Consider the following 24,034-nt stretch of genomic DNA (forward strand, 5'->3'; position numbering starts at 1 on the left):
AACAAGTTTATGAATCATATTGTGTATGTACATAAACCGTAAGCTTGTCATTGCCAATTTAATCGAAAATAGGTAAAACTTGTTACACAAAACCCTATAAACGGCATAAGTTTAGTTTAGGTTCTTAAAAAAAATTATTTTGAGATGATAATAGAAAGTACAATTTGTTTATTCTTAAAAGCTTATGTTCAAATATCCTACACTTTAAAATAAAAGAAAATTATTAACAAAAATTATACCTAGAAGGAGTGTGAAAAATGGTAGGTTTATTAGTGGGAGAAATGAGAACCATGACAATATCAACATTGCATAGCAATGCTAATTGTTCTGTTTTCTTTAAAATCCCTTTCTTACGTTTTGAGTATTTATTGCTTCTCTCTTTTGGGCACTCGATTTTCTTCAGTTCTATTTTCATCTTCCCCATTTTCTCTTCTTTTTCGATTTTATTTTATTATTTTTTATTTTTTTATTTTTTTTGGACAATCTTTTCCGATTTTATTTATTCACTCTTCTTAGAATTAATATTTTTGGGTGCTCTCCTCAATATAAAAAGGGTTTGGACAAAATTTATCTTGGATTCACTAAAGATGTGATTGAAAGAAAATCTTCATTAGATTAAAATGTTATTTAGTAGAAATTATTGTCCTTAATACTTTTAAATTTGGTTTAAAAGAGGTATGATTTATTAATATTATTGTAATTTAATTGATGTCATTTGTACTCCACTAAAAACTAATATGCTTTTTTCATTGACACACAAGTATATATTATTTTGTTTTTTGTCAACTATATATTATTATGTTCATTTTGACAATACATATTTTCTTGGATTAAAATACATATCACACAAATTTAATTATTTATAATATTATATGAGTATGTAAAAAATCTGTATAATCATAATCGATGTGACACTATGACTACATTTTTAAATTATCTAATTTTCTGTAAATAAATTTTCACAAAAATCTATCAGAGTGCTTTCCATTTTTTAATGGCTGACAGTAAAACCAATTAAAATATGGTTAAAGGATGCATACAAACAAAGAAAATCAATCAACAACCATAGAAATCACCAAAACATGAATCAAACAACTTAGATAAGCCTAGGTCTTGCACTCACCTCTTAAACAAGAAAGAACAGCAACGAACAAGGGCTAACACGGGTGGAAACAAACTCCTCATATACCAAATACCACGGATCTAACTTCCTTTGGCCTAGAACCACCAAGAAACAGCCTCAAACCTCTCTCAAACCTCACAAAACCTCACTAGAGAACTTAGAAACTTTTAGAGCTTTTGAAAAAACAACTAAAACGGCTACTGAACAACTAGGTCGACTCTTCGACCTTTAAAAGGTCAAAACCTAGGTTAAACCAATCCTTAACCACTCGATTTCGCAATTAAAAACAAACTGGTCTAACCAAGGAAGGGTGTCGATCGACACCACCCATTTTTGAACACGGGTGTTACAAATAAAAACTTTAATATATGTTTTTATGTGATACGAATATGGAATAAACGCTTTTATGGACACATAGTCATAGGATGGATGTCGATATCGTTTGTGTATGTTTTGTCAAAAGAACATTGTTAAATTTCGACGATACATGTTGTATATAGCCTAGTCATATAAATATGCATATATATATAGATTTATCTTGGATATATAAATGAATATATTTACCCAACGATCCAGATTAGTATAAGTTTTGAACTAAAATCCCGCGCAACTCCCTTCATTTTTAATAATAGTAACCTATTTTTAATAAAATAATACATCATAAAAGGCCTTGATTTTTTAAGAAAAAAATGAAACTTTAAAATTATTACTTAAGACTCCTTCCAAAAATAAAGAATAGATATTTTTCATCTTTTACAAATAGTATAATTATATTGTGCAACTCTGAAGACGGTAGTCTAAAAAACAATTACAATTATTATTGTACAATATATATATATATATATATATATATATATATATATATATATATATATAACATATCACTGGTTAGAAATGTATGTGAAATTGTATTTATGCTCTTGAACCGGTTAGATACAATATGATTTCAATTTTAAAATCATATAAGTGTTTGCTGCTCTTCTTGGATTTTAACCTAAAACAAGATATAGATTACGCGTTAAATTTTAATCATATTTGATATTATGAATAAACCTAAATTGTTATATGTTACCATGCAATTACCTTTATGATATTTCCGATATGCCTCTCAGATGAAGCTAAATAATTATCCATAATATTGAGTCGGCATAAATCATTAACTTTAGTTGGATTCTCCCAGCCCCTTATAAATATTAATAGATAGTTTTTTTAGTAATTTACTAATGGTTAAAATTAATTTAAACAAAATTGTTGAATTTTTGTTAGTGAATTTGTTTTGATTGCTCGAAAATCAACTTCTTCTCATCAAGCAATTCCTTGTATCCTCTTAGTTCAGTGATCTTTTTGTCGTCCTAAATTATAATTAGGTATTTTGTTAAATCAACATTTATATAGAAAATTTTAAGAAAACAATTCTTTACGCTAGAAATATTTTTATACCTGGATCACTACACCTCTGTAATAAATATAGCTAAATTAGTTATTGTTTGGTGAATAAATCTATATATAAATGTTTTAATATAAACTACAAAATGTATTATACAGTACCTGTCACGCGAAAGATGATCAATTACTATGGGATCTTATGTATTGTTCTTGTCCACCAAATTTTTTAAAGTCTTTATAAAGGTTACATACAAAAAAGGGTAATGACTTAGTTTTTTGTTACTAACTTAAGTTGTCTTAATTTTCTTGTATTCAGAATTTATTTTTACAAAACATTATATCACATGTATAAACTTATATATGAATAACTCAATAACTCATAAGTACAAAACTAAATTTTACACCGTATTAAACTTCCTTAGCTCTTATTTTAAAATGATATAACTGAGCGTAGGAAAGAAATTGGCAAATGAAAAAATCAGAATTTATTTAATAAATTTAATGTGATGAGTAAATTAAACCTTTATTGTGTAGGCTCTCCTAAATGCGTGCATACAACACCAAAAATATAATATATTAGTTTTTATATAAATTGAAAAAATACAATGAAATTATGCAAAGTACTTAATGTAATAGTAATATGACAATCAGAAAGATCAAACCTCTCTTCACGTTCGTGTATTGAAATGTTACTGAAATTCTTCAAGATCTGACTTAAATTTCTGCAATTTTTCATAAGCATATTTTTACCAGAATATATGTAATGTTATGCACATTTTAAGACATATTTTTGTGAAAATAAATGTAAATTTTAAGCATTTTTTGGGAAAATGTAAGATTTAATCATAATTTTTTTATAAGGCATGCTCTAAATCATACAAGTTAGAAGAAGTAAAGATAAAAAAAAACAAACCAGTTTATGAATCATATTGTGTATGTACATAAACCGTAAGCTTGTCATTGCCAATTTAATCGAAAATAGGTAAAACTTGTTACACAAAACCCTATAAACGACATAAGTTTAGTTTAGGTTCTTAAAAAAATTTCTTTTGAGATGATAATAGAAAGTACAATTTGTTTATTCTTAAAAGCTTATGTTCAAATATCCTACACTTTAAAATAAAAGAAAATTATTAACAAAAATTATACCTAGAAGGAGTGTGAAAAATGGTAGGTTTATTAGTGGGATATATGAGAACCATGACAATATCAACATTGCATAGCAATGCTATTTATTCTGCCTTCTTTAAAATCCCTTTCTTACGTTTTGAGTATTTATTGCTTCTCTCTTTTGGGCACTCGATTTTCTTCAGTTCTATTTTCATCTTCCCCATTTTCTCTTCTTTTTCGATTTTATTTTATTATTTTTTATTTTTTATTTTTTTATTTTTTTGGGACAAACTTTTTCTATTTTATTTATTCACTCTTCTTAGAATTACAGTAAAACCTCTATAAATTAATAATGTTGGGACCATGAAAATCTATTAATTTATAGAGGTATTAATTTATCGATAAATTAATAATTATTAATTTATAGAGAGATTTTTCTAATTTGAAAGTTTTTTCAGAAAAATATTTTAAAATGAGATTTAATCATGATAATTAGTATTTTATATAATCAATTACAAAGAAAATAATAATTATTATGTCTTGAAAGAGAATGCTAACCATTTTTGATATAGTAAAATATTAAAAATAAACTCTAACAAAAATAATGTGTCTCTATATATATATATTTTGAAAATTTTACCTAATTATTAATTTATAATATTATTGGGACCATATATTTACAAAGGATTTTCAAAAAAATTATTATCTTATTATTTTATCGAAATATGTCTAAAATTACACTGGTCCCAACTTGGGACCGAAGAAATTTATTAATTTATAGAGATTATTAATTTATCGAGTATTAATTTATAGAGGTTTTACTGTATATTTTTTGGGTGCTCTCCTCAATATAAAAAGGGTTTGGACAAAATTTATCTTGGATTCACTAAAGATGTGATTGAAAGAAAATCTTCATTAGATTAAAATGTTATTTAGTAGAAATTATTGTCCTTAATACTTTTAAATTTGGTTTAAAAGAGGTATGATTTATTAATATTATTGTAATTTAATAGATGTCATTTGTACTCCACTAAAAACTAATACGCTTTTTTCATTGACACACAAGTATATATTATTTTGTTTTTTGTCAACTATATATTATTATGTTCATTTTGACAATACATATTTTCTTGGATTAAAATACATATCACACAAATTTAATTATTTATAATATTATATGAGCATTTAAAAAATCTGTATAATCATAATCGATGTGACACTATGAGTACATTTTTAAATGTATCTAATTTTCTGTAAATAAATTTTCACAAAAATCTATCAGAGTGCTTTCCATTTTTTAATGGCTGACAGTAAAACCAATTAAAATATGGTTAAGGGATGCATACAAACAAAGAAAATCAATCAACAACCATAGAAATCACCAAAACATGAATCAAACAACTTAGATAAGCTTAGGTCTTGCACTCACCTCTTAAACAAGAAAGAACAGCAACGAACAAGGGCTAACACGGGTGGAAACAAACTCCTCATATACCAAACACCACGGATCTAACTTCCTTTGGCCTAGAACCACCAAGAAACAGCCTCAAACCTCTCTCAAACCTCACAAAACCTCACTAGAGAACTTAGAAACTTTTAGAGCTTTTGGAAAAACAACTAAAACGGCTACTGAACAACTAGGTCGACTCTTCGACCTTTAAAAGGTCAAAACCTAGGTTAAACCAATCCTTAACCACTCGATTTCGCAATTAAAAACAAACTGGTCTAACCAAGGAAGGGTGTCGATCGACACCACCCATTTTTGAACACGGGTGTTACAAATAAAAACTTTAATATATGTTTTTATGTGATACGAATATGGAATAAACGCTTTTATGGACACATAGTCATAGGATGGATGTCGATATCGTTTGTGTATGTTTTGTCAAAAGAACATTGTTAAATTTCGACGATATATGTTGTATATAGCCTAGTCATATAAAAATGCATTTATATATAGATTTATCTTGGATATATAAATGAATATATCAACCCAACGATCCACATTAGTATAAGTTTTGAACAAAAATCCCGCGCAACTCCCTTCATTTTTAATAATGGTACCCTATTTTTAATAAAATAATACATCATAAAAGGCCTTCATTTTTTTTAAAGAAAAAAATGAAACTTTAAAATTATTACTTAAGACTCCTTCCAAATTAATGAATAGATATTTTTGTCTTTTACAAATAGTATAACCATGTTGTGCAACTCTGAAAACGGTAGTCTAAAAAACAATTACAAGTAATATTGTACAATATATATATATATATAACATATCACTCGTTAGAAATGTATGTGAAATTGTATTTATGCTCTTGAACCGGTTAGATACAATATGATTTCAATTTTAAACTCATATAAGTGTTTGCTGCTCTTCTTGGATTTTAACCTAAAACAAGATATAGATTACGTGTTAAATTTTAATCATATTTGATATTATGAATAAATCTAAATTGTTATATGTTACCATGCAATTACCTTTATGATATTTCCGATATGCCTCTCAGAAGAAGCTAAATAATTATCCATAATATTGAGTCGGCATAAATCATTAACTTTAGTTGGATTCTCCCAGCCCCTTATAAATATTAATAGGTAATTTTTTTAGTAATTTACTAATGGTTAAAATTAATTTAAACAAAATTGTTGAATTTTTGTTAGTGAATTTGTTTTGATTACTCTAAAATCAACTTCTTCTCATCAAGCAATTCCTTGTATCCTCTTAGTTCAGTGATCTTTTTGTCGTCCTAAATTATAATTAGGTATTTTGTTAAATCAACATTTATATAGAAAATTTTAAGAAAACAATTCTTTACGCTAGAAATATTTTTATACCTGGATCACTTCACCTCTGTAATAAATATAGCTAAATTAGTTATTGTTTGGTGAATAAATCTATATATAAATGTTTGAATATAAACTACAAAATGTATTATACAGTACCTGTCACGCGAAAGATGATCAATTACTATGGGATCTTCTGTATTGTTCTTGTCCACCAAATTTTTTAAAGTCTTTATAAAGGTTACATACAAAAAAGGGTAATGACTTAGTTTTATGTTACTAACTTAAGTTGTCTTAATTTTCTTGTATTCAGAATTTATTTTTACAAAAAATTATATCACATGTATAAACTTATATATGAATAACTCAATAACTCTTACGTACAAAACTAAATTGTACACCGTATTAAACTTCCTTAGCTCTTATTTCAAAATGATATAACTGAGCGTAGGAAAGAAATTGGCAAATGAAAAAATTAGAATTTATTTAATAAATTTAATGTGATGAGTAAATCAAACCTTTATTGTGTAGGCTCTCCTAAATGCGTGCATACAACACCAAAAATATTATATATTAGTTTTTATATAAATCGAAAAAAATACAATGAAATTATGTAAAGTACTTAATGTAATAGTAATATGACAATCAGAAAGATCAAACCTCTCATTACGTTCCTGTATTGAAATGTTACTGAAATCCTTCAAGATCTGACTCAAATTTCTGCAATTTTTCATAAGCATATTTTGACCGGAATATATGTAATGTTATGCACATTTTAAGACATATTTTTGTGAAAATAAATGTAAATTTTAAGCATTTTTTGGGGAAAAGTAAGATTTAATCATAATTTTTTTATAAGGCATGCTCTAAATCATACAAGTTAGAAGAAGTAAAGATACAAAAAAATAAACCAGTTTATGAATCATATTGTGTATGTACATAAACCGTAAGCTTGTCATTGCCAATTTAATCGAAAATAGGTAAAACTTGTTACACAAAACCCTATAAACGACATAAGTTTAGTTTAGTTCTTACAAAAAATTATTTTGAGATGATAATAGAAAGTACAATTTGATTTTTCTTAAAAGCCTATGTTCAAATATTCTACACTTTAAAATAAAAGAAAATTATTAAACAAAAATTATACCTAGAAGGAGTGTGAAAAATGGTAGGTTTATTAGCGGGAGAAATGAGAACCATGACAATATCAACATCGCATAGCAATGCTAATTCTTCTGCCTTCTTTAAAATCCCTTTCTTACGTTTTGAGTATTTATTGCTTCTCTCTTTTGGGCACTCGATTTTCTTCAGTTCTATTTTCATCTTCCCAATTTTCTCTTCTTTTTCGATTTTTTTATTTTTTTATTGCTTATTTTTGGACAAACTTTTTCGATTTTATTTATTCACTCTTCTTAGACTTATATTTTTTGGGTGCTCTCCTCAATATAAAAAGGGTTTGGACAAAATTTATCTTGGATTCACTAAAGATGTGATTGAAAGAAAATCTTCATTAGATTAAAATGTTATTTAGTAGAAATCATTGTCCTTAATACTTTTAGATTTGGTTTAAAAGAGGTATGATTTATTAATATTATTGTAATTTAATTGATGTCATTAGTACTCCACTAAAAACTAATATGCTTTTTTCATTGACACACAAGTATATATTATTTTATTTTTTGTCAACTATATATTATTATGTTCATCTTGACAATACATATTTTCTTGGATTAAAATACATATCACACAAATTTAATTATTTATAATATTATATGAGCAGGTAAAAAATCTGTATAATCATAATCGATGTGACACTATGACTACATTTTTAAATGTATCTAATTTTCTGTATATAAATTTTCACAAAAATATATCAGAGTGCTTTCAATTTTTTAATGGCTGACAGTAAAACCAATTAAAATATGGTTAATAAATATAGCTTAATTAGTTATTGTTTGTTGAATAAATCTATATATAAATGTTTGACTATAAACTACAAAATGTATTATACAATACCTGTCACGCGAAAGATGATCAATTACTATGGGATCTTCAGTATTGTTTTTGTCCACCAAAATTTTTAAAGTCTTTATAAAGGTTACATACAAAAAAGGGTAATGACTTAGTTTTTTGTTACTAACTTAAGTTGTCTTAATTTTCTTGTATTCAGAATTTATTTTTACAAAACATTATATTACATGTATAAACTTATATATGAATAACCCAATAACTCATAAGTACAAAACTAAATTGTACACCGTATTAAACTTCCTTACCTCTTATTTCAAAATGATATAACTGAGCGTAAGAAAGAAATTGGCAAATGAAAAAATCAGAATTTATTTAATAAATTTAATGTGATGAGTAAATCAAACCCTTATTGTGTAGGCTCTCCTAAATGCGTGCATACAACACCAAAAATATCATATATTAGTTTTTATATAAATAAAAAAAATACAATGAAATTATGCAAAGTACTTAATGTAATAGTAATACGACAATCAGAAAGATCAAACCTCTCTTCATGTTCATGTATTGAAATGTTACGGAAGTCCTTCAAGATCTGACTCAAATTTCTGCAATTTTTCATAAGCATATTTTTACCGGAATATATGTAATTTTATGCACATTTTATGTCATATTTTGTGAAAATAAATGTAAATTTTAAGCATTTTTTAAGAAAAATTATGATTTAATCATAATTTTTTTATAAGACATGCTCTAAATCATATTAGTTAGAAGTAGTAAAGATAAAAAAAAAAACCAGTTAATGAATCATAATGTGTATGTACATAAACGGTAAGCTTGTCATTGCCAATTTAATGGAAAATGGGTAAAACTTGTTACATAAAACCCTATAAAACGACATAAGTTTAGTTTAGTTTCTTAAAAATATATATTTTGAGATGATAACAGAAACTACAATTTGTTTTTTTCTTAAAAGCTTATGTTCAAATATCGTACACTTTAAAATAAAAGAAAATTATTAAACAAAATTATACCTAGAAGGAGTGTGAAAATGGTAGGTTTATTAGCGGGAGAAATGAGAACCATGACAATATCAACATCGCATAGCAATGCTAATTGTTCTGCCTTCTTTAAAATCCCTTTCTTACGTTTTGAATATTTATTGCTTCTCTCTTTTGGGCACTCGATTTTCTTCAGTTCTATTTTCATCTTCCCCATTTTCTCTTCTTTTTCGTTTTTATTTATTCACTCTTCTTAGACTTTTTTTTTTTTTGGGTGCTCTCCTCAATATAAAAAGGGTTTGGACAAAATTTATCTTGGATTTACTAAAGATGTGATTGAAAGAAAATCTTTATTAGATTAAAATGTTGTTTAGTAGAAATTATTGTCCTTAATACTTTTAGATTTTGTTTCAAAGAGGTATGATTTATTAAGATTATTGTAATTTAATTTATGTCATTAGTACTCCACTAAAAAATAATATGCTTTTTCATTGACACACAAGTATATATTATTATATTTTTTTTGTCTACTGTATATTATTATGTTCATTTTGACAATACATATTTTCTTGGATTAAAATACATATCACACAAATTTAATTATTTATAATATTATATGAGCATGTAACAAATCTGTATAATCATAATCGTTGTGACACTATGACTACATTTTTAAATGTATCTAATTTTTTGTAAATAAATTTTCACAAAAATCAATCAGAGTGCTTTCCATTTTTTAATGGCTGATAGTAAAACAAATTCAAATATGCTTAAATATTAGATAATAACCTTAATTTACAAAGGTTCATATGATACTAAACTCTGTCTTTTTAATATAAATTTGGTAAATTTCATAATAGTTCTAATATTAAAACATCATTTTAATTTATTGGTTTACGTGAAGAAAACCCATTATAAAGGGAAATAATTATAGATTTTCTATACGAGTTTTACTTTGGTCAAGGAATCCTCTAGTTAAAATATGAGAATTGGGGAAAGAGACACTTTTTGTTTATAATGCTTACAGACGCTATTTTTGAGACTATTTAGATATCATTACAAACTTTAACTTTTACTTTGTAGATACATTTCATAAATAATATGCTCAGTCTGCCATTAAATTATTTACTACCTATGTACCCAACTCTGCCATTAAATTATTTACTACCTATGTACCCAACTCTCAAGGGGTGGGTTGGGGTTTAACTGTACAAGAATTCAACCATCCTCTTCAGGCGAAACAGTTATGGTGCCTCCTACGATTTCTGAATGTGTATTTAAGTAGAGGTTTCAGGAGAAGATACTATTGGTATAGTGATCCCCTCCAAAAAGAGAAGTCTAGCTAATTGTTCCTCTTATGTACAAAGTAGTATTTTTTGGAGCCAAACCTTTGATTGTATTGGGTCTTCGAAGGACAATTAGTTAAGGGATGCTAACCTGTGTTTGGCTAGACCCTTGGATCCCAACAAATTTTCAAAACTTATTCTTGCTATTAGGGATCCTCACGTTTTTGTCAATGACCTTCTTGATCCATAGGATATCCCACTTATTCTAGGAACTCGTCCTAGCTGGACGTATCTGAGCGATGGGTATACTTGGTGCCATACTAATTCAGGCAATTCTACAATTAAGTTGGATAAGAAGCTGTGAGAACACTATTTCTTCCTACTTGTGAATCCCCTTATCAGGGACCGGCTGTTTCAAAACTTCAGACAAAAGTATGGAATATTAAAACCATACGAAAACTAAAGCATTTCATGTGGAAATTTCTATCGAGTTGCTTGGTAAAATGTCAAATAGTTTTTAACGGGATAATGGTAGGGAAAAATATCGACCCCATTTTAGAGCAAAAGAAGAGACAAAATTTTTTTTTTTTCCAATGCCGGCCTCCCTTTCGATAGCTTTGGCCCTCATTTCCAACCTCGAGGAATTTATTCCCTCGTCAATCTCTATTCTATAATTTTGATTTTCTCTTGAAAAGATGTAAATAATTATGAATAAAAGTGGAGAATCTACGTGCCTTTCCTTGGATCCTCTGGTTTAATAAGAAAGCTAAAGCTTAAAATTGTTCTGTCATGCTATGTAAAAAGAGATAGAGACAGAAACGGATGCATCTTCTGTTACCTAAGCGACTATGACGCCCTGGCTTGCAGAGAGATTTACATGAATTGATTTAGAAACATGTGTCACCAAAGCGCACTTATCTTTTTGGTCTTGGTCAAAGGTCCTGAGATAACTTAAAAGTTAAGTGTGCTTATGCTAGAGTAGTTTAAATATGGGTGACCTTTCGGGAAGTGACTGTGAGAACTGTGGGAGTGCGGTCAAGACACAGGGAAAGTTCATGTCGTGATTCGTAAGGTCGGTAACAAGTCTTTAAAGTCTCACAAACTTAGCAAATTAGCCGTCAAATTTAAATGGGCTCATGTGCATAATTGGAGGACGTGAAACTCATTAAGAAAGATGGACCCATATGCTGAGAGTGAACATGGGGTCCACTAGATGAGATGACGGTCGGGGTGTTACAAGTGGTATTAGAGCCGAATCTAGACGAGTATTGTCGTAGGGTATTGAAAATAAATTTTACACGAAACGATAGTTTGTCGTGAGAAAATCATATGAAATTCCTACCAAATTCCTACAAAGTATATAATTCTAGAAAATTTTGTAGGAAGTACAAAGTATATTGAAAACCCTCTCGATTGGCCCACCTTACATCTCAGTGGCTACAATGAAGGAGTTTAATTCCTATTTTACCTCCTTAAGATTTGATTTCTTCCTCGTAGCAAAAAAAATCACTACAAGAAAACATGGTATAATCCTACCAAGTTTCCTAAAAAAATATGGTAGAACATATTTCCGACGACATACTTACTATTTTGTTACGAAACATTGTTGTCATAGGAAAGTGGAAATAAATTTCTTACAAAAGTTTGTTGTGAGAAATTCATAGATAATTTCCTAACAATTACTACAAATTATCTAATTGAAAAGAAAAACACGTGGAAAGAATTGGGTAGGAAATATTCCTTCCATTTTTCTGCCAATACAATTTTGTATGGTTTGTAGGAGTGCTTCCTACTAGGTTTCATATAAAAGAAATGTTTCTTATAGAAGAAATGTTTATGTGATTAATCGTAGGTATGTTTCTCCTATTTGAAATATATTTTATGATATATTATTAAAGCGCGTTAATAATAAAATATCATATACAATTTTGTATCACAAAGTGTAGAATAAAAAGTGATATAGTAAAATCATGTTAATTCTTACTTTACCTTTACAATATCTTACATCGGATAACTTCACATTTATTAAAAATATCTATGTAAAATATTGTAGTTTTCTTACAATTGTAAATATATATCAAAATTGATTAAATCTGAATCGAAATCTGATTTAATTAATTAATGAATCATTCCTATTTCCTTCTATTAATTTTGGTAGGAAAATGGAAAGAAAATTTTGGTAGTAAACAAAATTGAAAAAATATTTGGTAGGAAATTAGAATTTAAAAGAAAATGGTCAAATATATTATTGTTTGTTTATACAAAAAACCTGCAAAATTTTCTTACAACAATACCAAAATCTTACCATTTGCGACTTCCTACGAGAAATATCCTTCATATTTTTTGTTGGAAAGTGGAAGGAAATACCTATTTCCTACAATATGTGGGATGATATCGATTATTTTCTTGTAGTAAATATCCGGAGACCAACTATTTTGCAAAGAAGGCAATAGCTCGTTAAAATCTTTTCTCTCATCTAAACACATCGGTTCTTGTTTGGCTCCCCTTAGCTTAGAGGCGGGAATCTTCCCAGTCAGCACAACATCTTCATAATTGTATCTCGGATATTCATTCGGTTTGGGATTGTGTTGGTTCTTAAATAGACACATTAGTTTTTCTTTTAACGCTTTGCATTGCATGAGTGATAACCACAAAAATCCAGTACAAGAGAGAAAAGCAAAGAAACAGAAAAAAGAAAAAGCAGAGGTAAAGGGAACAAAAGAACCATGAGAAGAACTCAATCACCTAAGCTTTTATCCCTTTCAATACGATCTTGGAGCCACACCGGTCCTCCTAGAGCCAAGTATGACGTTAACCGTCCATCTCTCGTAACGCTGCAGGCAATCTCCTTAGCTAGTACATTAGCTTTCGGCGAAGAGAGGTGGAAAGAAACCTCCCGCATCACCCGTACCACCTGCCAAATATTTGTAGTCTGAGAACGATACTTAGGCCACGCACGAGGATTAGATATTGCTTCCCAAGCCGCATGACAGTCCATCCAAACCTCACAAGAAGAGAACCTCATATCACGCAAACTACATAAACTCCAAAGAATACAACTCAACTCCGATGCAATGCGATTAACACGGGGCAAGAAAGCATCTCTTGCGTGATATAACACATCTCCGATATGATTCCGTAGTATCCAAGCTCCACCACAAAAGGACGAACCATTGATCCAAAAAGAATGGACATTACATTTTAACTTACCAATGGCTGGCTTACACCAACGTGTGCCTATACCAACAATCCGTCGTCCATCCGGAGCATCATTAGAGGCAATGCTTTCTTGTTGTTGACACCATTCTAACATATCATCCTTTGCCGAGACCCAAAGAATGTGAGGGTCGCTTACCCGCTGAGCAAAGACCAAATCATTTCTAGCTTTCCAAATCTCCCAAAGTAACCATGGGATGGCTTGCCGTGACTGTAAAGGTACCTCTGATTGACTCATAACCATGAAACAAAACTCCATATTCTCCACAGTCGTTGGAAAAAAACCATTGTCCGGAACTGGTAAGCCACTTACACTCCAAACTTGCTGTGCTAGTTGACAACCAAACAATACATGAGATATTGTTTCTTCTTCAACCTTACACGCTTGACAAAGAGGATTAGAATTAATGCCGTGGCGATGCAGACACTCACTAACCGCTACAGCACCGGACAACACTCTCCAAAAAAACAACTTTATTTTTGGAGCTGTGTGTAAACCCCAAACTTTCTCCTTCACGGCATTGATGCGTTTTGTACTCTCCTCTACAAATTCAACTACTTCATGTTCATGAGTAAGCAGCCAATTACCACTTTTAACCGAGTAGTTCCCATCTCTTGTGTATGCCCAAACCAATTTATCACTTAGCTCCACAGCCGGGGGAAAAGAGCATATTCTTATTACATCACAAGGAGGAAAAACCTCATTTAAGAGTTGAAGATCCCATTCTCCTTGAGGCGTGATAAGAGAAGATACTTTCAATAAGGTATTCAACATCCCCTCTTTATTATATGGTCTTCTAGGGCAGCTATCCATAAGCCATTTATCCAGTCACACAAACGTATTCTCACCATTCCCAATTGTCTTCATAAGACCACGTTCAAGAAGTTCTCTTCCAAACATAATGCTACGCCAAGCATACGATGGTCTATAACCAATCTTTGCCTCTAGAAAAGATCTATCAGCAAAAGATTTCCCTTTATAAACGCGAGACAAGAGAGATTCTGGATGGTGAAGCAGCCGCCAAGCTTGTTTGGCTAATAAAGCTTGATTAAACTGGCCAATATCCCGAAAGCCCAAACCTCCCCGAGATTTAGACTTACAAAGCTTCTCCCAAGACACCCAATGCATTTTATGATGATCCTCACTAGCATTCCACCAAAAGTTAGACATAGCACTAGTGATATTCTTGCATTGGTGTTTAGATAGACGAAAACATGTCATTGCATAAACCGGAAGGCCATGGCCACCGATTTGAGATGATTTATAGATGATTTCCTGGAAATCAGCTCAATCTTCTTACCAAAAGTTATAGATGATTTCTGGAAATTTATTTCCTGCCCCGAAGCTCTCCCATAAAGCTGTAAACTGTGAAGAAACTCCGAACACTCGGGAAGTGTGGCCCGACAAAGAATTAAACTATCATCCGCGAAAAGAAGATGTTGAACCGACGGACAAGCAGGAGAAAGCTTGATCCCCGTGAGAAGCTTGATCCCCGTGAGACGACCTTCTAACTCAGCCTTATTCATGATGTGTACGAGAGCTTCCGCACACAAAATAAAAAGAAAGGGCGATAACGGGTCTCCTTGATGGATTCCTCGCTCTGGTTTAAAAAACCCATAAGAGGAACCATTAATGAGAATTGAGTATGAAACTGTACTAACACAACTCATAACCCACTGAACCCATCTGATATCAAAACCCATTCTTATCAATAATTCTTCAAGGAAGCTCCATTCAACCCGATCATAAGCTTTTGACATATCCTTCTTGATCGCCATAAAACCTTCATTACAACTTGGGTTTGTTTGTAAGGCGTGAACCATCTCATGAGCCAGCAAAATATTGTGTGATATCAACCTCCCAGTTTTTGTTAGAGCTTATTTCTAATATTTTACTATATCAAAAATTGTTAACATTCTCTTTCAAGATATAATAATTTTTTTTTTTTGTATAGAATATATATTAGTAGACATTTTGAAATTATAGTATTTTTATAGAACTTAATTTATAGTTATTAAACTACCTTTCCAGAAACATAAATTTAAAATAGAAAATAGGAAGTTTAAGTGCCAGATATATTCACACACTTATCTAATAATGCAGTGCATAAATTTTTTACATGAAACATTAAATTTTCTAACAGCTTAATGCAAACTAAAAACGACACCGTTTTAAAAATTCTCCTCCTAAGTAAAAAAGTAATTCACTTCACACTACTCGCTGTTCTGAGAAATAACTTGTCCAAACCGAAGAAAGAGCTGAGCATCAGAAGCACTCATGGAAGAGCAATTGACAGAGTGAGGAGTCTTGAGATTCGCATACTCATCGACGTAGCACGAACCAGCCAGCGCTGCTGACGTGTCTGTCGCAGCTGGTGGTTGTTCAGACAACATGAAGCTGCCTAGTACACGAGTCACCTGATGCATTGTAGGTCGATCGCTAGGCTGTCTTTTGGTGCATAGGAGTGCTAGTTGGAAAACTTTCTTCACCACACCGAGATCTTTACACGTCGACGTGATGTCTGGATCTGCCATTTCCATCACTTCATTGTTCGCCGTCTTTGACATAATCTGATTTGCAAGTGAATCAATGAAAACAAGATTAGAATCAAATGACTCATACAAATATAACAACATTTTCATGCTAAATGTAGAACCAAAACAGACAATACTTTAACCAAACCAAACCAAAAACCGAATCCAAATCTAAACCAAACCAAAGCTTATTTTGTGAAAATAAGGACATTAGACTCAACTGAAAACAAAACAGAAAAACCAATTGACTATTGTTCTAAGCAGAAGAGCTGAAAGAGAGAGAGGTAAGAAAGGACAAACCAAATGGTGGAGATTGGATTCGTCATCAACAGCTTTCCTTCGGGTTAACAGCTCAAGAAGCACTATTCCATAACTGTAGACATCGGATTTCTCAGTGAGACGTGAAGTGCGAGCATACTCAGGGTCTATGTAACCAATGGTGCCCATAACATAAGTTGAAGTATGTGACTTTGACACACAGAGGCTTTTAGCAATTCCAAAATCTGTCAAACGAGCCTCTAAATCTTTGTCCAAGAGAATATTAGACGATTTCACGTCTCTGTGTATGATCCTGGGACTACAGTCATGGTGTAGATACGCTAGTCCTTGTGCTGCACCATATGCTATCTTAAGCCGTGTGTCCCAATCAAGAGTCTTCTTCTTTGTTGGACCTTCACAAAACACAAGCAAAGATGTTATGCAACCGAAGAAACAAATGAAGATTTTGTTTTTGGGCAATGAGACTTACCATGAAGAAGATCCCAGAGGCTGCCATTTTCCATGTAGTCATAGAACAGAAGACTCCCCAAGGGTGAGAGGGAATAGGCTTGTAGGCTCACAAGATTTCTGTGCTTGATGCTACTTAACATCTCGAGTTCAGTCTCAAACTGTTTCATTGACTGTGGGTTGTGAGAGTAAAGACGCTTAATCGCAACCGGTTTGCAGTTTTTCAAAACACATTTGTATACAGTACTCGATGCTCCATGCCCAATGATATATTTCTCACTCAGATTCTCTGTCATTCTCATAATATCCTCATAAACATGGAGTGCCATGTTCATATGAAGGATAACAAGCTTCGGGGTCGAATAGGTTACTGATGTCACCAAGAAATTTAAGGATTAATTATTGGATTACAATAGTGGTAGGAGAAGAACATTTGTGGAGTGGTTTGGAGAGTATACCTGGTTTGTCAAGTGATCCATCAAGAAAAGGAGGAGGATTATGAGGTCGGCATGCTGCTATTAAGACCATAAGAAGGATCACAAGTCCCCCTATAGCTATCCCAAGAATAGCTGCTCTAGAGATTGTCACTGCAGACAAAACAAAGATAGAAACATAAGCTTCTATTATCTTAAGTTTTGTGAATGACAGCTTTTAGAAGAATGTAATCACCTCGTACAGTTGGATGAGAAACACGACAAGGTGAGTTTGGCCAACTACCACAAAGACCAGGATTGCCAATGAAGCTTTATCCATAACCAACAAAAAACAGATATAAAGTATGGTCAAACTCAAACCTTAGCAAACAAAACAAAATGCAGAATAGTAAAACCTGCTAAATTCCCATACCTGTCTGGTGAAAATCTTGAGAAGTTATTGCTCTTTGGGATATCGCCTACGAGGTTGTTGTGAGATACATTCCTATAAGAATAAGTCAAGATTGCAGCGTTAGATTCTTAGCACATGATGCACACAGAGATACCAAAAATGTTTTCAGAACCAATGGTGACTACTTACAATACATTCAGACTGAGGCAGTTGGCTAATGAACCAACATTACCAGTCAAGTTATTATTTTCCAGTCTCCTGCAAGCAAGTTTCAAATACACAACATTAGATACTCACCAACCCGTTATCTGTTTCTGCATAAGACATAGTGACCGCATCAACTATGTTCGGATTTTTATCTTCATTTTACTCATTTAACATTAAGTGTATCTTCAAAATTCTGTAACACTGAAACATCAGCATGGAAGGACTAAGAGAAAGTTTGCTTACAGCAAAACTATGTTCTGCAACTGGTTAAGCTCTTCTGGAATTGGGCCTGAGATATCATTATTTGAAAGATCTCTGCAACCACAAAACATAAATTCAGAGCAGTAATCTGGTATATGGAAAAAGTGTAACCAAGCAAATAGAATAAACTTCTTACATTTCCGAGATGCTTCTTAGATTTCCAAAATCGCCTGGAATTACACCAGTTATATGATTTCTGCTCAAGTTCCTGTATCAAGAATGCACTATTTCACAACCATTTTCGTCTTTTACTAGAGCAAAACAATAAAATTGGAGGTCTCATGGATGCTCACATCTTGAGAAGATGCTCCAAATCACCAAGGGAAGAAGGAATGGTGCCATTTATCTTGTTGTTGGAAAGATCCCTTCAAATGCCAGAATATAAATAACTGTGGGACACAGTGCATATGAAGATGTATACTTCACAGAAAACAAGAAACACTTACAATGTATCTAAATTACCGATACGAGATAGCTCAACTGGGATTGGACCGTTGATATTGTTGTTGGACAGATTCCTGGTTGAACCAATAAATCAAAGACAACCAAAAACTCAGTAGTCAATGGCTTTACGATAAAAAAAAACAAAAGCTGTGGAACCATGTCAGATATATAATACCAGAAAGATTCTCAGCACTAATACTTACAGGGTAGTCATGCTTTCTAGCTTTTGAAACCCTCGTGGTATGGTGCCGCTAAACTTGTTTCCATGAGCGATTCTACGGTTCATCAATGAAACACAAAATCATATAAAGCAACAATCTTGAACATTCCAGTGCGAAGTTTTAAGAGAAAGATATACATACAAGCTGTTTAGGTTTGTACAGGAGCTCAGATGATCAGGTATAGGTCCTTCTAGATCATTGTTGGCCACATTCCTATATGTAATTAGTTCAAGTCAATATAAGAACAACAAAACATGTCAAGCATAAGGGGAACTACTTACAGATCAAACAAGTCAGTAAGCTTTCCAAGCTCTGGTGGTATATGACCTGTAAGATGATTATCGTTGAGCTCCCTGCACAATATATTGTTCAAATTGTTGATGATTATACAAAAGTTAGTAAACTGTGTGGCAAAGATGACGGACGAAAAGGTTGGTCATACAGGTAATGGAGTTTTGACATGTTTCCAAGCTCAGGTGGAATGGAACCTGTCAGCTTGTTACTGTGCAAATACCTAGAGATAAAGCCAAAATGATAATCACTATCAGTTACATGGACTGAAAACTAAACTCTTAAATCACTAGACTTCCATATATAGTAATGAAGAGACTTATGAATTATTCCATTCATGTAGACTTCAATGTTTAATTTTCCAAATGAACTTTCACTAATGAAGAGAATATGACAGTAAGAATGTACAATTTCTCGGTGAAAGTCAGATTTCCCAGGATTGGAGGAATAGGCCCGCTCAACATGTTGCCACTTAGATCTCTGCAAAAGAAAAAAAATGAAGCCTTTCAGTTCAGTAAATTGTTATAAGTAATTTCGTTGATTAGAAGATAAGTACTTACAACACTGCAAGGGCTTGCATGAGACCAATCACTGATGGAATCTTTCCAGAAAGCTGATTGCCTTGCAAGGATCTAAGATGATCAAATGACATTTATTATGACAAAAACAGAAGGCTAGCCAAAATTTAAAGCAAAGTATTTGTGCAGATCGGGACGAAATGGTAATGGTAGAGAGGTGAGGACTAACAATGTTGCAACTTGCAGAAAGCCGATGTCAAAAGGGATCTCACCAGTCAGCTGATTGTAGGACAAGTCCCTAGGTTCATAATAAACGAAATCAACTAAGTACATATTCCCAAGTAAACCAAACTGCGATAAAGATGTATAGTAGCAGTTTATAGCAGAGAGAGAGACACATACAAAACCTGGAAGGCAGTGCAATTTCCTATAGTCTCAGGGATACTACCCGTCAAGCTGTTGTTTCTCACGTCACTGATTCAATACAGAAAAAAACAAAGTCAGAGATTTCATACTCGAAAAAGAACTCATCATACTATTCAGATGTGCAAGAAGATGTTCATAGACTCACAAATACCAAAGACCTGTCAGCTGACACAAATCCGGAGAAATGTTACCAACCAAGTTGTTTCCTCGCAACCCACTGCTCATCATATCACAAACAATTATTACCAGAAAATGAAGAGACATTAACAGACTTCAAACACAATGACACTTACAGATACTGAAGAACTTCATTCCAGTATATAAGTCTTGGTATCTCACCACTAAGTTTATTCTGTGCCAAGTCCCTGAAATGTTTTCATAAACAATCGAAATTTCACATTTTTTTGATCATCTATATAGCTAAAAGTACTAGACAATGTAATCATCAGAGCCAACATACAGAATCTTCAGGTTTGGAATCTGAGAAAGCGTTGAAGGGATCGGTCCTATCAATTGGTTATTCTTCAGAATCCTGAGAAAAAAAGTAAAATTTATATTCCACATGATTGATTATATTTAGCAATGACATATGAAGACTGGTGACATAACATAATAACTAGCTACTTACAAGTGCTCAAGTTGCTTTAACTTGGAAATTGAAAATGGTATGTCCCCACTCAATTCATTGAAAGACAAGTCCCTGAATAAAAACAACATGAACACACTTTATCCTCTCAACTTCTAAAGAACAAAATTAATGGTATCACTGTACTTACAAGTCTTGTAATGAAGAACAGTCTCCAATCTCATCAGGGATTTGTCCAGACAAGCGATTACCTTTCAGATCACTGCTTTAGAAAAAAACCAGAAAACAAAGTCATTAGCACAATCAGAGTTACTAAACCAGAAAAAAAAAAAGAAGAAAATTAATCTTATGCTACAGTGAAACTGTTACATGGATAAGAGACTCTTGAGATCTCCAATAGCAGGTGAGATTTCTCCATCAAGATTCAAATCTGACAAATTACTACAAAACATAACACCACCACAAAACAAATTACAACTTTTTTCCCACAAGAACACTAAAAAAAAAACCCATTTTATGTAATAACCTAACAACAAAAAGGGATTGAAACTTACAGAGCAACAACATTGAAGGTGACATTTTCACAAGTCACACCTCTCCAAACACAATAATCTGAAGAAGGTGAAGCTGTCCAGTCATAAAGAACATTGTTCACATCTTTGAATGACTTCTTAATCTCCAGCAACGTTGCTCCTTTAATTTTTTATAAATAGGATATTTTATTAACACACGCACATAAACAAAACAAAAACAAATAGTTGTCAGTTCTTGAGAAGATTAAAAATTAAAAGTCCTTAAAAACTCAACTTCCAAGAAAACATATGTTAAATTCAAACCCTAATTTATTCAAAAGCTTCTTAATTAAATCCATTACAAAAAATAAATAACAAGTACCCAGATCTCATTTTCACTAGAGAACTTCAAAAACCAAATAAAAATCTCATTTTTAAGTTTTCTTGTCAGTTAAAAGAAGAAATCTTGAAACCTTAAAACTTAAAAAAAACAAACATGCATCAGTGTAATAAAAGAAACATACCCTCATCAGAACTCACAGTACTCACTAAGCTCAAAGAGATAAGCAAACTCAGTAGAACAATATCTCCAAACAGAGCCATTCTCTCAAAACGACTGCGTTTTCACTACACTTAGAAAGCTTCAAGTCTCTCCATGAAGAAGAAGAGAACCGTATTATGTACCGACATTGGAGTTTTTTATATAATTTGAGAGAGAGAGAGAGATGGAGAGAGAGACTCTACTATGTCTTGTTTAACTTTCACCGAGAGAAAAAAAAAATAAAGTTTTGATTTTTATTTTTATTGTTACATCACATCCTTACTGACGCAAAAATTTACAGTGTTTTGTGGTTTCATTGAGTGCTCAGACGACAGAAACGGCAGAGATAGATAGAGATGGAGAGAGAGAGGCTTTAAATGTGGGTTTTAAAGAGAGAGAGAAGAGATTGTACAAGTGTAGGGACTGTTGTGAGGGCGAAGGTGAAGAAGAAGAAAGAATTATTTGGGAGGATAAAGTTAAAAACCCCATCATCTTTTTATCTCTCTCTGTCACACAGTTCTGAAGCTTTGCAGTAGAGAGAGGAGAGAGAGAGAGAGGTGTGTCCTTTGTTTTTTTTTTTGGTTGTGAAGGGTAAAAAGGTCATTAATGGTTTGATGAAGGAAGAAGAAGAACATGTCGATGGCAGTGGTGAATAAAGGAGGTCGCTTTCGCTGCCAATACTTTGTGAGTCTTTGTCTCTCTGTGAGTTGTTTCGACCATATCAATTATATATCATTATGATGGGTAGTTTCGTCATTTTTGTTTTTTCTCTTCTTGATTTTGGTGTCACTTTGCTTACGTTTTGGTGGTATATTTTAATTTTACCATGTAATTGGATTACTACACACACAAAAAAAAAAAGTTAATTAGTTTGATTAGGTTGTAATAATATAATCCGAGTCAAATAACAAGTTGGTTTTGAATTATTATTTTGGGCGATACTTGGTTTTTGACAAGTTTGAACAAAAGTTTTGCTTACACTTTTTTTTTTTTTTTGTTAAAGGGTTTAAGTTTTGCTTACACTTTCAACTAATGACTATATTTGACATAATTTGAGGTCTAGTAGTACATTTTATTGTTATAGTGCACCGATATGAACACTTTGTAAGAAAAAGTTTTTTTTTTTAAAATAACTAAGATGTTCTGCACTGAAGCCGATACATCCTTTTAGGTCCGCAATCAGAGCATATTATAAGGTCTCGTCCTAAGCGCTACTCGAAGTGATCTCTAGGTTTTTGTCAGAGATTTTTATCAATTGAACTATTAACACTTGGTCTAAGTGAAAGATTTGTGTTTGCTTCTCTCATCAATGATTATCCAAGTATGGTGATAAATCTTAAATTTTTTTTGATTATAAAATTTTTTGAATCCACATTGATAATGTAAAAGGAAAGAATTTTTTTTTAATGCATATGTGGTCAAGAGTTGTCTATAACTAATATGTGCATGCAATGTGATACAGATCAATAAGAAATGGAGCAACAAATACACAATTTATATAAAAAAAATATTCACAAAAAAAAAAAATCTAAGGGGAAAAACGACGTTAACCACTCGTCATGTTAAATTAGTACTAAATCAAAGAAGTGAAGATGTATTAGTATGTCTGCTTAGAAAATTATATATATATATATATATATATATATATATATATATATATATATAAGTGTCCACCTAAGCATCTACATAAGCAACATTATTTATTTTATATTGATATAAATTTAAAACATTTATTTAGTGCTTATGTTATTTATATTTAATAGATATAGATAATTAAAAACGAATTTTTACATAATTTAAACATAGGATTTTTTCATGGTAAAAAAAAGTTTGAAAATAAAATATGTAAACTATATTGAATTTTAAAATAGTAAAACTAATACTATGAAAACTGTATTAGTAATGATAGTATGATTCAAACTCTTAACATACTTTGGAATTTTTAATGTGTTAATGTGTTTTAGAATTGAAGTAAAGTTTAAATGCATGGTAGAATAATAGAAAATGTTGTAATTTTATTTTTAAAATTTTAAATAGGAAAAATAAATACAAAGTGAAACATTA

The 24,034-nt window shown here is 31.4% G+C and overlaps 2 protein-coding genes and 2 long non-coding RNA genes across 4 annotated transcripts; all 4 read right to left on the reverse strand.

Annotated features, from left to right (window-relative positions):
- Positions 1–2,011: 2,011 nt before the first annotated feature.
- Positions 2,012–2,288, reverse strand: LOC111831015. Its single transcript, XR_002834312.1, has 2 exons — positions 2,207–2,288; positions 2,012–2,117 (listed from the first exon to the last, which is right to left on the reverse strand). It is a non-coding gene; the product is annotated as an uncharacterized LOC111831015 (long non-coding RNA).
- A 113-nt stretch (positions 2,289–2,401) lies between these two features.
- Positions 2,402–3,697, reverse strand: LOC111831016. The gene is made up of 6 exons (XR_002834313.1): positions 3,659–3,697; positions 3,172–3,231; positions 3,031–3,049; positions 2,672–2,742; positions 2,564–2,579; positions 2,402–2,475 (listed from the first exon to the last, which is right to left on the reverse strand). It is a non-coding gene; the product is annotated as an uncharacterized LOC111831016 (long non-coding RNA).
- A 2,215-nt stretch (positions 3,698–5,912) lies between these two features.
- On the reverse strand, positions 5,913–7,758 carry LOC17889756 (agamous-like MADS-box protein AGL65). The gene is made up of 8 exons (XM_006296379.2): positions 7,554–7,758; positions 7,067–7,126; positions 6,925–6,943; positions 6,566–6,636; positions 6,458–6,473; positions 6,302–6,369; positions 6,101–6,200; positions 5,913–6,011 (listed from the first exon to the last, which is right to left on the reverse strand). Exons 1-8 carry the CDS (start codon positions 7,727–7,729, stop codon positions 5,976–5,978), a joined length of 546 nt encoding a protein of 181 aa, XP_006296441.2. The 5' UTR covers positions 7,730–7,758; the 3' UTR covers positions 5,913–5,975.
- An 8,144-nt stretch (positions 7,759–15,902) lies between these two features.
- Positions 15,903–22,545, reverse strand: LOC17888963 (LRR receptor-like serine/threonine-protein kinase ERECTA). The gene is made up of 27 exons (XM_006296003.2): positions 21,954–22,545; positions 21,472–21,610; positions 21,287–21,358; positions 21,108–21,179; positions 20,960–21,031; positions 20,792–20,863; positions 20,625–20,696; positions 20,477–20,548; positions 20,308–20,379; positions 20,135–20,203; positions 19,948–20,019; positions 19,796–19,867; positions 19,539–19,610; positions 19,378–19,449; positions 19,238–19,309; positions 19,079–19,150; positions 18,878–18,949; positions 18,725–18,796; positions 18,568–18,639; positions 18,414–18,485; positions 18,153–18,221; positions 17,985–18,056; positions 17,808–17,881; positions 17,597–17,725; positions 17,161–17,508; positions 16,713–17,083; positions 15,903–16,448 (listed from the first exon to the last, which is right to left on the reverse strand). Exons 1-27 carry the CDS (start codon positions 22,030–22,032, stop codon positions 16,092–16,094), a joined length of 2,931 nt encoding a protein of 976 aa, XP_006296065.1. The 5' UTR covers positions 22,033–22,545; the 3' UTR covers positions 15,903–16,091.
- Positions 22,546–24,034: the final 1,489 nt, after the last annotated feature.

The sequence above is a fragment of the Capsella rubella genome, unplaced genomic scaffold (assembly GCF_000375325.1).
Source record: "Capsella rubella cultivar Monte Gargano unplaced genomic scaffold, Caprub1_0 scaffold_4, whole genome shotgun sequence".
Taxonomy (NCBI): Eukaryota; Viridiplantae; Streptophyta; class Magnoliopsida; order Brassicales; family Brassicaceae; genus Capsella; species Capsella rubella.